At 31.3% G+C, this 18,139-nt stretch overlaps 1 protein-coding gene across 1 annotated transcript in view; it reads right to left on the minus strand.

Annotated features, from left to right (window-relative positions):
* Positions 1–238: 238 nt before the first annotated feature.
* Positions 239–18,139, minus strand: part of fdl (fused lobes) — a 414,401-nt gene continuing 396,500 nt past the window's right edge. Inside the window, exon 9 of the mRNA XM_089597549.1 lies at positions 239–1,157. Within this exon, the coding sequence (XP_089453675.1) occupies positions 1,010–1,157 (148 nt within the window). The 3' untranslated portion in view covers positions 239–1,009. The remainder of the gene's footprint in view (positions 1,158–18,139) is intronic.

Raw genomic sequence — 18,139 nt, forward strand, 5'->3', positions numbered from 1 at the left:
CAGGAACTTAAATAATTTTTCGGTGTTTTAGTTTTCTTTGATAATTTTTGTAACATTTCACAGCAAAATTTATGATAAATATTTATACATTATAAATCATGAACATACTTGTAAAAAGCAAAAAATATGGAAGAGAGGGAGGGCAGATAAAAGTGAGCTCACAGGCATTTCTTATTTGTGTATTCTAAATCATTTTTCCATAAACATTATACATATCTTCGTACGATTTTTGTCAGTAGTTAGCTATAAACACAATATTTTTCTAGGTTGTATTTGTATTTAAATGCTATGTAGCTAAATATTATTGATTTTACTTGATATTCTTGTATTCTTATTCATCAACAATACAAAAAAAAGTCAATGCCAGTAATTTACATACTACAGCTATGTACAGATTTTGTTTTACATATAACATAAGCTGTTTCGGTACTAGCTAAATTTTCCCATTGAAAAATAAGGTTTGATCAACAATAATTATTTTTAACATTCCATATGATTATTTTTATATCGTTGAACTAAAGCTGTAAGTCGTAAGTAATAGATCTACATGGATGCGTAATTAATTATTTTTGTGACTATGAAGAAAGTTAAGTAATTTTTTGAGAACTTTTTTTTTTTAATAATCAAGGCCAATTTATTTACTTTAACTTAAAATTTCTAATACCTTGTTAGTAAAAAATACTTCATTATCATTAAAACGATTGAGATTTCGAATAGTTACACTATTTAATAAAAAAATACATGAACACTGTAATATTAGAATTTTTATAACTGTCTTAAATATAAATTTTTCATCTAAATCATAACTTTTTCAAAAAGCGTCTATGAGTAGTAATAAATGAAAACAAACAGAACTAATGATAATCTGAAGTTTCTTAAAGACTTGGTCGAAGGTACGTCATTTGATCGCAATTTTCCCGGTGATTCAGATGAGCATTAAAAAATTATTTGTACTGCAAGTTTATTTATTCTTCTAATAATCGTTAATGTAACGTACACTTCGTTTAGGTCAGAGGCATTTACCAGGATTCTGGCTGCACCACTGCGGCCACATTGCTTCACTTTTTACTCCTCGTACATGTAGTAACTCTAAATGTAATGCAAGTCGTGTGTAAACATTTTCATCCATTGAATAGCTGTGCAATGGCATATCAGACCTGAAAACAAAATACAGAATTTCTTATAAAATTGTTTTTATTTGATACATCCAACTGTTTGACACACTTACACGCACACACACACACACGCGCGCGCACACACACACATACGAGTAGGACTTCAACCCCCTGTGTATTCCGCGTGTTAACTCCATATTTCCAATATTAAAAATTAATTAGAAAAATTAAAATGGTTCTCATTTTTTTTTTTCACAATCTTTGCATGAAAAGTAACCTTATCGAAAATTTTACAAAAAATAATGAGGAAAATAATACCTATAACTAAAAATAATAATAACATTCGGCAAATACGTAGTTGTATTAATTTTACGTACATATGTACATATATAGTATACATATCTTATATGTACATATATTTACAATAAATAGAAGAACGTGAAAGCTATGTTTTTTAGTACTTTTCTTGAAACGGCCTTTATAAAGATTGTGCAAAAGACTGATTAAAAATTAATTTCACTGTTGTTATTATAATATTATCAAATGAGTCTTAAATTATTAAACATACGTGTACATTATGTTGTATACTTTCTGAGTTAAATAAAAACTCTATGTACTGATATATAAGTAATCGCAACAAAAAAGACAGCATACCTGTTTATTTATCTTATAGACGCTGTGGAGGAAAGAGGTAATAAACTTGTTCAGTTTTTTTTCTTTAAATTCTATAAAGGTTGATACAAATTCTGATGTTCCAAGTAATAGTACATATTATGAGACCATACAATTTTAAAAGACGTCAGGCGACAAAAAAAATACAAGTATAGTTATGGAGAAATGAGGTAGGATGTTCTACAATGTATAAAAGAATTAATGTATTGGAAAGGTATATTTTTTTTCTCATTTTACGGTTGGCATTAAAAAACAGTAGAACAAGACGTTTTCAGAAAAGTATATGGGGTAAGAGAGTGTAGATACAGCCTGATCTTGTCATAAGAGGTGAAAAAAAGCAATAAAGTGGATGACACTCGTGCTAGAGCGATGGAAGAGCGAAAGACGAACAGCACTCCATGTTTTTCAGTAAATTTTTAAATTTCATCATCTGCTAAGCCTAAATTTCTACAAGCTTAAAAAGTATATTTCAGTGGAAAAAAGTGTCTATGGATGGCATTTATTAGCTTTGCGTAGCCACTAATAATACTGTAAGAATGAATCTTCTCATGATAAAACCCCAAGTTCATTTTTTTTAACAACGCAACACTAGTAATATTTCTAATTTTCTTAACGTTTCTCGCAATACCTAGTTTTTTCAATATACACTTATATTAACACTTATCAACATGTATGACCAATCCTCCAAAAAATATATTTTATATAGTTTCGAAATTTTGGTTAATATTTCGGATAACTAAATTAGTTTCACCAAATAAAATTTCACATAGACTGTACAAACCGTACAATGCCAAATAAGTCAGTGAATTGAAGTATACCAAATGTATGTCACTTGATTTATTTTACTTGCCGGAAATGCCTCTGATATCTCTACACTATACTGCATACTTATATGCTAGGTGGTGAAATATGTTAAATTCTTCCTTGTAGAAAGAGTACATGGAAAGAATTATAAATAATATTACTTATTTGAACTCACATGTAGTTTGTCAACCATTTACAATCGAGCCACTCTCAAAACTATCCATCTTTAATACAGCCCAATGCTTTACTATTAATTAAACGAAAAAACTAATCGAGATATGGTGATTATAACATTAGATCAGCCTTTGTAGAGAAAAACTCACTTCTTGGTCACTGAGAATGATAAAGTGTTGGTTTGGTGAGTTGGATTCCACTTAAATATGTCATTCTTGGCCACAGTTGGTAATATTATAAGTGGATCGGGTCTCGAAGAGATGTGGGCTAGAGTATACGCCTCAGAGTCGATAAAAAAATAATTGCAAGCCATGCCTTTTCTAGAGTGGTACTTGTTTAAAAACTTGGACCTGAACTTCTGGACATCGGTGACTTTAATGCTGAGCCATGAATACGATGCTCGAACGCTGATGTGACCGCAAAGGTAGGAAGGTTAAAAGATAAAAAGCCGACTGCACAAGTCTGAATACAGTACTTACAGTGTGTCTTTTTTAACTTTTATTTCCCGAAGCAGAGCGTCTGAGTAATTGGAGGTAATATTTATAGTACATAAAAGAATTGCTGCCTATATCTTATGCTGCAGAAGACCCGCATTATGGTAAAAGTGCTCACGTTTTTTTTTACAAGATTTGATTGTGCTGGAAGAAAAAATAGATTGTTAAGAATTCTAAAAATTTGCACATAAAGACTTTTTTACTATTCGCATAAGTAATAAGCTTTTTTCTAGAGTTTCACCTGATGTGCTAATCGAACAAACCTTAAAAAGATTTTTCGAAACGTACTTTACATACAGATGTGGAATCACAGCAAGCATACTTGCTTGCTACCTACAGGGCATGCTCTTAGCATTAACTGTTATGAAGTGCTTGAAAGAGTTTTGCTACCTGTAATCTGTGCTTCGTGAGCAGCATTTAATTAGCGAAAAAATATTCAAAGACACTGATCATTTCAATAAGTTATGTTTTTGGCAGTCAGAGGAGTTGCTTTTATGTTCTCATTGTCAGCAGAGTCCGAAACGTTTAATATTGATTATTACTACTGTCGGCTTAAAATATATTTTCATACCTTTGTTCCCTGGAATATATAAAGTTAGCTGCTCGTTGGATCTACGGCTACATGTAGATCGATATCAATTAATTGCAGTGTTTGCAAAACTGGTACCTAATCTAGTGTGAGATGCAAAACTTTCAAATAAATAATATAAGTGATCATTATCAGATAAACTAGGGCGCTTACTAGCTGCTTCATAGTTAGTAAATTATTAATAAAGAACACTAGCACCTATGACCAAGTAAACTGGGGTGCCTACTAGCACCTTTATTAACTAATACACCATCGATTAACAACATAACTTCTTATGACTTGGTAATTAAGGGTGCTTACCGACCACTTAATTAACGAGTACAATACTGATTAATAACACAAGCACTCATCATCAGGTGACCAAAGGCGCTAATTGGTCACTTGAAAAATTCACAAAACAAAAATAACGATACAAGCACCACCACCAGGTAATTGTTGACTATAATATCAAGGGAATACTAACATGTCTATGAAATCAAAGGGAAACTAACATGTTTTATTTGTTACAATTTTATTGTAAGAACTTAGAATAATTGACTATTATATTTGATTAAAAAAATACAATTAATTTTTTTTAAATAACGTCAACAATATATTATTGAATAAAGTTTAAGTGATTAAAAAAACAGTTTATATATTTATTATCAATTTTATAGCCATTCTGACCAGCGGTGCGTAAAAAAAAGCGGGCACTACTGACAATTTGGGTAAACTCATTACCCCTATTTTCTTTTGATATAAGAACTTGTTTGACATACAAGTTGATGAGAACTAATGTATAGAACTCCGACTAATTCTGTCAAAAAAAAAGGAATACCCATAAAAAAAGTAGAAATTTTACAGTAAACAGATTTTCTCTGACAATACAAAGAAAGGTTTCTTAAGTTTTTAACCTCTCTGTATGCTAAACCTATCATTTTTTAAATGATCAGAATACATTTTTTTCGATACTCTTTGCACCTTTCTCTTCAAGCAGCTTTTTGTGAAATTACTCCACGATACACTGAAAAAAAAATCAAGCAGCTGTAGCATGAGAATCTATACTGCGTTAGTATGACTATCGATTCACGTGTGCAATGCTTGGATTTCAAGTTTAGATCGTATGAGATGCACTCAAAGTAATATAGTATGGTCTGCTAGCGTATACACTATGACACACACGGTCGTAGCGCGTGGAGCCCACGCGCAAAGTATTTCGCGTGTACGCACGCTGAATTTGAGTGGGAGCTATAGGCATACCCTATACATAACATACGCGGTCTGCAATACGCATTCATTACAGCTGATATACTGATGTGATATGTGTGATGCTCGTGTGATTTTATGTGTATAATGATGGATAACCAAGGTAATAGTTATTTCTTTGATGAGTACTAAATGAATGTGGCGATTGTTCATCATTAATTACTAATATTTTGTTCAAGTATACTACATGTGAATTGTACTCAACTTTATTTGTCAACACCCTGCGCTGAGTTCATTATATATATATATATATATATATATATATATACATAGAGAGAGAGAGCGGAGACAATCACCGAAACAACATCAGTATACGTTACAATTTGGAAGGTTATACGGCAAAAGGTAAATTAATAAACACTTGTGCCAGCACGAAAAGATTTAACAGTATTACAATGCCAATAGAAATATTTCTCATAGTTTTTGTAAAATTTTTTAAAATTACTTTAGGTAAATACAAAAATCATTTTTTGTTACCACTTTGTGTTGAAATGATGGATTTAACTAATTATGTACTATGATGTCAATCATATCGGTTAATATTAGTAGTAGTTGGAACTACGTATTTATATCCAAAGAGTTGTCTATTGTTGAGTCTTGATCATATCAAATTATTAGGATTTTTCTGCCATATAAATATATTTTTTTTAAATATATATTAGTTCTTTACGTCCGACTCCTATAAAGGGCACTACCGAGGGCACTTAGCACTTTGGAAAGGAAGGAAAGAGGGATGGGAGGCCTCCCATTACTAGGAGAGGGGTAGGGGGAAATTAGGCAATTATGCTGCAAAAAAGTCGCCTAAACCCTCCTTGAGGAGCATTGCGTGGTGAAAAAGCACATGTGAAAAATCACAGAGGTACTTGCCCGAAAAAAGTCGCACTGGCCGGAAATTGAACCGCGGTCTCCCGTGTGCCAATCCACAACCTAGCCAGTGTGTCACAGTGTATACGCTAGCAGACCATACTACATTCATTTGAGCGCATCTTATACCGTCCATACCTGTATCGCACAGTGTTGCTATGTAAACCGATGCGTTTAACCCAATACTTCTTTCACACTGTCGATATATGGATGGTATTCATGCTACAGATGCTTGATTTTTTTTTCCATGTACGCAGAAAAGTGGTAATATTCATTTAAAAGATGTATCTTAATAAGGCGCTATCATCAGTTCAGGTAGGGCACCATTGGTTTAATCAACGATTCAGGGCAAATAAAGTGCTGTTATATCAGTAGACATGACATAACATTACTTTTACATAAAGTTAAAAAACTTCATTGAGGAAACACTTTGTGAATTTTTAGAAACAGGTTTTACCAGAGTTTTTTGAGATGTCCAGGAAAAATGGTGATATTATTAACATCGAAGCAAGATTAATGGGCTTGATCGTGATGAAGGTCAGAAGGCTGGCATTTGATTATGCTAAGCAATTAGAAATCTCACATCGTTTTAGGGACGAAACAGGCTTGGCAGATAAATATTGGTTTAGGGCGCACATAGGCACACATAAGTTTTCCTAAAGAATATCATGATAGACGTCTGCAGAAAGAGCCCATGGTTTTACTCGGTTTGAACTTAACAAGTTTTTTTTTTTTATCGTCATCGATAATAGAAACATATAGCTTCAATTCAGGTAACGTGTAGAAATTTTGATAAGACTGAAATCTTTGTGATAGCTAAAAGCGCATGCAAAATTGTAACTAAGAGAGGAAGAAAGCAAGTCAATGGTCTCACAACAGCTGAAAAAAGTGAGACTGTAACGACAACAGTTTTTATATCAGCTACTTATGTTTTTATGCCTCTTATGCTTATATTTCTTCAAGTTAAACACAATGAACTGTTTCTGGAAGGCTGTCCTCCAAATAGATACGTAGAGTTTGACAAATCTGGCTGGATAAATACTGCAATATTTACCAAGTGGTTTACAAAATTTGATACTTTTTCGAATGCTTCTCTGGACAATCAAGTTTTACACCTACTTAATGGGCACTTATCCTAAGTTAAAAATTTTAAAATGCTAAACATGGTAAAGCGACTGGAATTCATATTTTTTGCTTTCCACCGGATTGCTTACACAAGGTACAACCGTTAGATATCTAATTTATTAAGCTTTCAACTAGCTATAACACGGATAAAGTTAAAGAGTTAAACTAAAACACGCATTCTCTTTATTTGAAAAAGCTTGAATCAGAGCTTCTAAAATTAAGACAGCTGTTAATGGTTTTCAAAAAGCTGGAGTGGTTTCTTTGAACATATACAAGTTTGGTAACGAATCTCCAAAAATGGAAAACCTTGCATCAAACAAAAACCTAAATACGAGAAGAGAGTATAGTACAAAAATTTTTGAGTTTTAATAATGTGGAAACATACATATGATGTGGAAAATTCGATTCGTGAAATGTAATAGTTCTAAAAGATTATATTGACTTTTCTACTGTTAGTCAAAAAGTATCGATTACTGACAAAACTGATTAGAGTATGCGTATCAATTAACCAAAATCAAGAAATCATCAAAACAAATTCTCTAAGCGTATTATTACAGAAGAGTAAAGCACCAATTAAAAGAACTTTGATAATATTCATTAGCCACAGGAACCTGAAGTACGAATACTACTGTCATACATGACTGAATCAGAAAGTTAAATAAATTTACTGGTACGGAATAATATTTTTTACGACTACTCAATAAATAATTCCTTAAAGATAGTTAACTTTCTTATTTCTTATTTACTTATCTGAAAAGTTCAAGGTGTCCTATTTTAAAACATCCAAGGAAATAAGTCCGTCAAAAAGCTTCCAATACAAAAAAAGACCTTAATGATAGTGGTTAGATTCGAAGGAGAAAATCGATTAGTGGAGTCAAGTTTGACCTTGAATGCGTCCTTCAAGGTCATTTGGAGGTTAAATTTTTTTTAAAGTTATACTTCTATAGGCGTGGTATGCGTGAGCGTAAGCTAAGGATTTCAAATTTTGGCCTTGAGAAAAAGTGTAATGAAAGGGAATTTTACTTGATCCTGCCCCTTTCCTTAACCCCCGTGACGTACTTCTGGTCCTTTTCTACAGCACGTAACACCACACGCAAAATAATTTCGAGCATAAGGAGATCAAGTACATGTGCTTATAGAGTTCAAATCACTTTGAATTCCTACTACACAAGTATTTGGACTACCTAAGATCAAAGATCGTGTCACACTAGTTCAAATGTGCATTGAACTTGTGAAGCACAAGCATGAGAGCCACTCTGCCTGTAGTTCGTGCACGTACAATACGGCGCAGCATTGAACTGTAGAAGCTTGTAGAGCTGAAGCTCAGCGATCGTGCTCTCACAGCACAAAGTCTGAGCTCATCATAGGTGGATAGTATAGGTATACTAAAGTACGTGTTAACAATCTTTGCAGTGCAAGCCTTTTGCCACTTTTGTGCATCTACATTAATATGTAATGTAGTAATACATTCCACTACGGTTCATGATAAAAAGTGTAAGTAATTTTTCATAATTATTGTTAGGTTGTCTATAAAATTAGTGGTATCAGCATTACCATGCAAGTTGAGGTTTTGATATTTTTATTTACATTGGCTTAACCTCACATTTATAACAATGACTTTACATTTATGTCAGCAGCAACGCGACGTTACAATTTAATTCCATATCATAAATAAATAACTGTAGAGAATTCATAAGTTTTATGCTCCTTAATATTTCGTGTATACATATTTGTATGATGAAAATATGTTTAGATGACTGCTCCTATTTAAGAGGTAAAAAACCATTGTATCGCTTTTGTTCTTGGATAATGAAACTTATTTGACAAAAATTTATTGACAGTTATTTTTACTGAGTAAATCAATGTGACTGCTGACATTTTATGTGCAGTTATCCGTAGTATCAACACTTTCAAAAAAGTATATATTGTTTTTCACTCTTGTAATATGTTTTTTTCCATATTACAATTTTTTTTTTTTCTTACACAATCTTTATTTCTTGTACATATCATTCCACCAAACATCAGATATGTACAAGTTTTGTTCAAACACTTGATTAACAAAATCCAAGATGAACAATCACAATCCAAATTCACAGGACACTTTTACTTATAATATAAGTTCAGTTGGGAAACTTGGGTCCTCTGGTAAATCCTCATAAGTCTTACTCTTCAAAATATATTATGTACACTTGTACAACATCTCAGTAATACATAAATATGACTAATGAAACCGTTATCTTTATTTGTTATTTAGAGAAAACGTATAGTAACGACCACTTTTCACCAATTGTATCATCAAATGAGCTCAAACCTATCTCCTAATTGAATTTTGGTACAAGACAAGAGAAACTTTATGATACATTACAATTTTCACAACTGGTTGGTACCGAGGAAGAAGCCCAGCCTATGGTCAAAAGAGCAAAAATTGTTGAACATCAGATTCATACTGCAGATCAACAAGAATCGAGTGAAAATTTTAATTATTTGAATACACATGCAGGTGAGACATTTTAATACTAATAGAAGTATAAATAAGTAGAAAACCTCATGTGCATCCAGTTTTGTGCCAACAAAGGTTCAGATGGTTATACACATGCAGATAGCAAAAATTGGCTTATACGATGATTTGTAAGGTTATGGTTAGTCACAAGAAAATAGATTTGCAGCTTCCAAAACCCATTGTGCATTCTTACCTGGATGCCATAAGTTCATTGAGCACTTTGAAACAGTCTGTCAACGTGTCTGTAAAATATGACATCCACATTGAAATTAGGGGCTGTAATCACTCCCAGCAAAGACCTAAATTTGGCCATTATGTATGATATCAAGCAGAACTTACAGGGCAGGGATTTTAAAGTGAAAAATTAAGTAATGCACTTTTGAAAAGTGTAATTCATAACATTTTCTCTTTTCCAAATAGCGAAATCTCATGTTGACACTTTTCAAAGTACAGTAAATCTTTTAAACATCTATTCTAAAAATAGTGGAGTGTGAAACTTCTGTATTGTATATTTTTAAAAAAGTAAAAATGATATTTTGCTATTTTAAAAAATGGGTAGATGGATGCTCACTTTCTACGTCTAATTTTTACCCTTACATCTTTACAGTATTATGTAGTGTGTTTAATCTTAAAAAACTAAAAAATCAGTGGTTATGTAAGCCTTCCCGCCAATAACTTATACAATAAATTATTACAATGAAAAGATGATTTACAACACATACGGGGACAAACACAACTATTCCTTTTCTGTAATTTCTTATTGACAAAATTGCATTCATGAATGAGTATGCGTGAGTGTGTATATAACACAGATTTCTGTAGATCTGTTAGTATATGTGTCTGTATGTATGTCTGTATAAACATACATGGATATTCAAATAAATACAAATTTACAGAAAGAAAAAATATATTTAAAGACGTGCAAGATTTCTACACTGTACAAAATAGTATTTTTCATCATTTGTTGCAATCCACAACTGGTCAACTAGCTTTAGCTGCATATTATTCGGATGCTGCACCACATAAATTCTCAAAATTTGATAAATATATCCCTAAAGTTGCAGATTTACTAATAGATCACGAGTATTTGAATGGTCGTCATGAGTAAGTTCTTTTTTGTAAATGTATTGAGTAACTATCATTTTTGTATTATTTAGACCAGTAATAAATTGATATTCTGAACTATTAAAGCATTCACAGAGATCGATTTTTACAACTAAAAACAGAGCTTGTGCAATTGTTTCCGTTGAGAGCACCTGAGGAATGGTACTCTTGTAGTACTACTGAAACCAGTGCAAAAGGTGCTTTATTCAACTCATATCGTCATTATAGACAAGATGCAATCGAACTGGGTATATTCCAGGGAACTGTGAAAAGTATTAATATAAAAGGCACATAAATTTTATATAATCTTACACCTCGTTATTTTTTACTCTAAGATATTTTTTTTGTCAGAAAACACAAGGGCCGCAGCCGGGATTTTCATTAAGGGAGGTTTATTACTTATGTAAATACATATAAGCATACTACAGGTGTACATCCTGGGTTTTTTCGAACTTTAGATAGATGTTTTATCCCCTAATTCCCCGGCTACGCCCCTGATTTGTATATATAATTATTTGACTACACGGTAGTTAGAATGCAATTGCCGCTTGAGTCCAAGTAAAAAGTTGTGTCTTGGGCACAAAGCGTAAATTTTAAACCATAACCGTAGGTTCCCATTATTATTTGTAACTTTTTCCCGTAGAACCTGTGGATGCTACAGTCATAACAAAATCATGGAATACTACCGAGATCGATGAAAATTTATCATTTAGGTGGGCTGCTACAATAGATGAGCGACGTCGTATTTACAGCCGTACAACAATCCAAGAAATTTATACTTTGTATCCATGTTTGTGTTTGTCTGATGGCCTGCGATTGGTATGACTCATTGAATGGAAAATTTCATAATATAAAAAAAAAACGTAGTTTGTATTTATGAATTTTTTTCTTTTTTTAATGACAGATATTGCAAGATTTCACAAAAATTTACCCCACAAAAGATAAGATCTGTTCTGAAAAATGGAGTAATTTTGCAAATAAAATAGTAAAATTTGCCAAAGACATTTCTAAAAATAATAAAAAAAAGAAAATTGTAGAACTTGACTTGGTAACTTATGGTTTGTAATTTTTTTTTTTATTTTTATTTTTTTTTTTTTTAACACGCTTTAGGAAGATACTTTTTTTTGTTGCAGATATTCAAGCTTTTTTCCGAATTGGATTGCTATGTCCTCAGCCAGGAAACGTTGTGAAACTTAAAAAAGGTTTCATTATCAGTAAACAAGAACTGTTCGATTCTTTTATCTTTCATAACAAGGTATTGTACAAGCGTAGAAATATAACCCAATCGTTTCAAGTCATAAATGTTAGTTTTTAAAGTAAATTTTAAATTTATTTAAATCTATACAGGATGTACGAAACTTACGTAGCAATGATGTTTTCCACCTAGTTCACGCACATCAGCAAAACATCTATGACAAAACGTTTGAAAATGAAATTCAGCCATACATCGTTATTTGTGGACCTTTCAATCAGATTGACTCAGTATATTTAGTTATCAATAAAGAAACTAAATTCCAATGTAAATCTGTAAGTGCGGCTGTTAATAATTTATATAGATTGTTAAAAGTACTAGGATCAAGTCAAGTTAAACGCTACAAAAAAGTTTTTAAATTTCTGGATTATTCTTTATACGAATTGCACAACGAGACGCCTTTTTTGAACATTGTAAAATTTAATCAAAAACTAAATGCGCTCCCTTCAAATTAAACGATTTTTGCAGCTTATCATTATATGTATGCGTTCAAAAAATGATCGAAAATATGTTAGATCAGAATTAATATATTTTTGAATTAAGATCTCACTAGATAAAAATAAACAAATTGTTATACTGCACCTTTATATATTTCTACCCTTGTTCGATTTCTGCTCCTAATATTTGTTGTAATACCAATAGCTTAAAGAAAATTAATAAAAATACCAGAGGAATCAAATGTTAATCTGATTGTGGCAGAATTGTGCTTAAAAATGTACAACAACCCATTTATACCTCGCAATGCTGTTCAAGAATTTGTAGATGCCATGAAAAATTTCGTATGAGAAGCATTCATTCCAATGTTATCAAAAAATATTGAGAAAGAATTTAGCCAACCAGCTGAAAAAGAAATTGTTGATAAAACAAAAAATGTTATAGCAGAATATAAATATACGTTTGGAGATTTTTCGACCGAGTATAAACGCTTTAAAATGTTTCAAAAATATTGTAATTATACACCTCCTCAAGAGATAAAAATCGGTAGTACTGTTGATAAAAGAGAGTCAAAAGCTAAGTTAATTGATTTTTTAGAAATCCCGGGACTATTCGATAAAATAATTTTGTATATTGAAAATTTGCAGTGCGAAAATACGGTTATATCCAATTTAATGCAAGCAGAGTTATAGAAAAAAAAATATTATTGTGAGGACAAATGTGTTTTACCTTTGATTTTCTCTTTTGATGATTTTGAAATCGGTAACGAATTAGATAGTCATGCAGGTGAAAGTAAACTCGGTGAAGGATATATTGTGTGTTCTTTTTTACCCCCAGAACTAGTGGCAAAACTTAACAATATATTTTATTCTAGTGATCGAAAAAGTATGGTAACAGAGCCGTATTTTCAAAATTAATTGAAGATATAAATTATTTAGGTACTGAGGGATTAGTAATTAATGCAGGTCTTAAAAAATGTCAAGTTTTCTTTAAATGCCTATTATTAACTGGTGATAATCTTGGAATAAATGAAATTTGCGGTTTTGTCACGAGCTTTTCAAATACTCGCTGCTGTAGAATAATAAGAAGCAATGGTTCTCTTGTCCATTTCTGGAGTATGGCAGGAGAACGAAAGAACAAATTCTTAAAAACTAGTGGCTCAAGCACCTGCTCAAGAAAAAATTTACCATTAACAGTGTCTATTAAAAACCAGCTTCATCAGTGTTACGTTCTTAAATATTCAAATATTTTAGATAATAAGCCAATTTTCGGAGGCATAATAATGAAAAATGATGTTGAAATAAATAATTTAAATGCCTATGTTAGGAGCACTACTACTTATAAGTTTGTTTTCATTAACAGTAAAAATTACGAGCCTGGAACAATTGTTGTTCATAAAATTGACGACGATGGGCCTTGTTGTTGCCAAATAAAAAAAATTTACAAATTGAACGATGATGCCATTTTTGTAGTTTCAGAGGTGCAAGCTACATATTTTCATCACCATTACTATGCATATAAAGTAAGCATCAATTCAAACGCAATTTTATCAGTAGACGCGAATAGTCTCCTAAAGATAGATCCTTGTTTACTGTTTACAATAAATGGAGATCATTATGTAGCGACCAGATATGATATTTGAATTTAAAAAATAGCAATTAAAACTGTATTTTTCAAATATATTATTAATTTCACAGTAAAACATTATTTCTCCCTCCCTCTTTTTTGTTCGCATCACCATTTAATAAAATATCATATTTATAAATTATTTAAGTAACTAGATGTTATACGTAAATACTTTTTATGTTGTATATTAATTGTTATCTTTTTATCTACAAATTTCGTTTGGAAAACGGAATTTCACGAAAGTTTTTTGATTAAATTTATTAAAATTATAGTTAAAACGGTTTAAATTGAAAGAGCGTTTTAAAATCTGAATGTAGTCAATCTTTTAATGATTTTAATAAAATACATCTAAAACCTATTATTGCTGCACTCAAGTATGTTCAAATATTGTACCATCTTACGACATGTTATTTGAATGAATAATTATTTTATTGAAATAAAACACTTTTTATATCTTCGTTAAAAAATTATTTCAGTTTTATATATACATATACTCACTATGGTTATTAGCTATAAGCCTTGAGTATATATTTAAGCCTAATTGTTAGGCTCATGCAGTTCGACGACAATAAGGGCCGAGGAGGTGCGTACGAATAAGCTTTCTCAGCCCAAAATACGACCTCACAGATCTTAAAGAAGCTTTGAACGCACGGAGCCCAGACTTTGTGCTGTTAGAGCACGATCGCTGAGCTCCAGGGGCTCCCCTCTACAAGCTTCTACAGTTCAATGCTGCGCCGTACTGTGCGCGCACGAACTACAGGCAGAGTGGCTCTCATGCTTGTGCTTCACAAGTTCAATGCACATTTGAACTAGTGTGACACGATCTTTGATCTTAGGTAGTCCAAATACTTGTGTAGTAGGAATTCAAAGTGATTTAAACTCTATAAGCACATGTACTTGATCTCTTTATGCTCGAAATTATTTTGCGTGCACACCACAAAAAAAACAGTTGGGCCCCTTACCTCCAGTTTACTAGCCGAAGCCCTTACTTACTCTGCCACGAGCGGTCCCACTAACTGAAATCTTATTTCCACATGTTATATCGTTGTTGGCAACAATAACCTATACGTAAATTCTTTTGAACTATGTATTTATATATTTCGTTAGATTATAAATTAAATTAATAAATAATTCTTTTAAAATATAATTTTTTTGTTAAATTTTTTTTTTTTTTGAAAACTTATATGTTAGAATATTTTAGCAGAGCAACTCTCTTGTGTATTAATGAATAATCATTTATTAATATTGAATTTGTTACTGTAACAAGAAATAAATTATTATTTATACAATTTTTTCATATTTTTTTGAAATTTTTAAAAATCAAATAAATATTTTAAACTGTATACATACAATAATTGATTTTCATTGTGTTTAATTCTTTAAGAATTTTTCCATTTCAGTTAAGAACGTTCTTTACATAGTTACGGGGCGAAAAGTTCAGTAAAGTGAAAGAGGAGCGCACACATGAGCAGCTTAGCTGGCAATTGTTTTTCTCATATGGATGTACTTACGTACATGCTCTTATGCACACTTAATCCCCTCTTTCTAAGTTCTTTGAAAACCCAAGTTGTTAATATACTTGAAAATTAGATACGTATATCTAAAAATCATCCCCTACACCAAAAAAATTAGGACATTTCTACAGATTGTATGAATGCGATTTTACGTGATTTTTCCATAAGGTTACATGCTTATTGCCATTTTTTTTAATTGCAGGAAGAAAAAAAAATACAGTTAAAGGATTAGCAATTATCCAGCAAAATTTACATTTAGCAAGTTCTTATTTAATGACCTTGAACAACAATTCGAAGATCTAACTATTTGAAGCTAAGCAATTATTTTTCTTCTCATAAAAGCCACCAACTTAAAATTTACCTCTACATTAGTTGCTAAGTCCACAGGGTACCATTAAATGGTGAAAACAAGTTTGACCTTAAACTTACTTTTCTAGGTGATTTCAAGGTTAAATTATTTCTTTTATATGGGAAGACCTATGTTTTATCGTAAATTCAATAGCGTTTTTACAATTAAATTTGAAATTGATATTTAGTAAATTTTCATTTAATGACCTTGAATGACAATTCCAGGTTCAAACTATATTAAACCAAGCATTGGTTTATCTCCTTATAAAAGCCACTAATACAAAAATGACCTCTGCATAAGTTGCTAAGTTAGAAAGAAAGGAATCGAATGGTGAAGTCAAGATTGACCTTGAATTTGTCTTTGAAAGTCATTTAAAGGTCAAATTGTCTCTTTAGTTTGAATACCTCCATTTTTTATCGCAGACTTAGAATTATTTTTAGATTTTACATTGGAATTTATATTAAGCAAGTCTTTATTTGATAACCTTTAATCACAGTTCAAGGGTCAAACTATTTCTATCCAAGCAATTATTTATTTCCTCATAAAAGCCACCAATTGCAAAATGACCTGTACATAAATTGCTAAGTTTAAAGAGGGTCATTGAATGATGGAGTGAAGTTTGACCTTAACTTTATTTTTAAGGTTATTCGAAGGTCAAATTTTTTCTTCCATATGGGAAGCCCTATTTCTTATCGTGGATTCCGAAGCATCTCTAAAATTAAATTTGAAATGAATATTCAGAAAATTTTTACTGAATGACCTTAACCTAAAGAGAGCAATAATTTCTTAGTTTAAAATAGTTTGACCTTGGAATTGTCATTCTAGATGATCTAATCAAAACTTACCGAATATTGATTCTGACATAAAATCTGAAAATGTTTCTAAGTAGGCAATAAATAATGGGGATTTCTATAGAAAAGAAAGAATTTGACTTTTGAATGACCTTGAAGGACAAATTTCTGGTCAAACTTGACTTCACCAGTTGATGTCTCCCTTCGAACTTTCATTAATGTACTTTTCTGGATGGAATGTAAAATAAAAAAAAGACTAAGAAAAACAATAAAAAAGCCAAATTATTCACTGACTGTAACACTTTTTTTAAAAGAAATAAGCCAATTAACATTTTATTGCCTTCATTTCACAGAAAAAATATTTTTCATCACAATGGTGACAACAAGGGTGAGAATGCTAATTCGAATAAAAAAAATAATTCTCATAACATTTAACTCATACTGATCACTTTTCAGTTAATAAATATTTGAAGATTCTACTCTTTAGTATTTGAAAATTATTTGTGTATTGTTTGTTTTTTTTTTTACATAAGACGAGTATAAAAACGCTAAGTATTTTATATACGTAGATAAAAGCTATTATTTCTGAAAGTGCAGTACTCGCATATCAGAGCCTATTACATATTAATGCATGTTAGGTATAAGCGGTTTAATTGCTGTAATATCAACTAATTTAATGTTACTTATGAGAAGCATTAAAGGTAATAATGAATGTTAAAAATTAATAAAATAAAAATAAATTATTTTTCATAAAAAAAAAAAAAAAAAAATTCCACGTTTTATATACTACTAACCCGTCACTCGTCTTTTATCGAAATGTTTATTCTGTCAGGCCAAACGCACCTAACACCTACGGAGGGTCAAGAGACAACATGAAAGATGGGCAACCATGTTTAGAGCTTTATTTAGAAACTCTATAACCATGTATATTACTCACACATATTGATATGTCAGTCAAAATTATGAAGTTCACAGACATCAGATTCTGAGCCACTAATTGTCTGATTAGAATCGTGTGCCTGTTGGTCCTGAATATGGCAGGGAGAAGCTTTTTTATCTGTCACACTGTCCCTTGACCCTTTGTACCCAAACCTTGACAATGGCACCCAATAAGTAAGGCATGATCGGCTTTTTAAAAGGATTTTTTGTTTCCAGTTTGCCTTTGTATTAGCATGTTCTATATTGATAAACAAATCAGAAGAACAGAGCTCTTACTATTTAGGATTATGTATTAAAAACCTTTATTTTCTTACGGACAATTATACGTTGCTTTATTAAGATGTAAGAATCAAAAAAGAATTTTCATCCAAATTAAATCTAAGAATAAATCAGAAACAAAAAATAGTGTTTAGCAAGAAATTTTTCAGTAATTTAAAAATATGTAACTTTGAAGATTGTCCCATTTTAACAGTTGTATGTTAATTAACAAAAACCATGAAAAACAAATATGTGAAAAATGTGAAAATGGTTTTGAAAGAACAGATAG

This window comes from Copidosoma floridanum, unplaced genomic scaffold (assembly GCF_036245765.1).
Source record: "Copidosoma floridanum isolate Cflo_tuat_1 unplaced genomic scaffold, Cflo_Japanese_pri ptg000033l, whole genome shotgun sequence".
Classification (NCBI taxonomy): Eukaryota; Metazoa; Arthropoda; class Insecta; order Hymenoptera; family Encyrtidae; genus Copidosoma; species Copidosoma floridanum.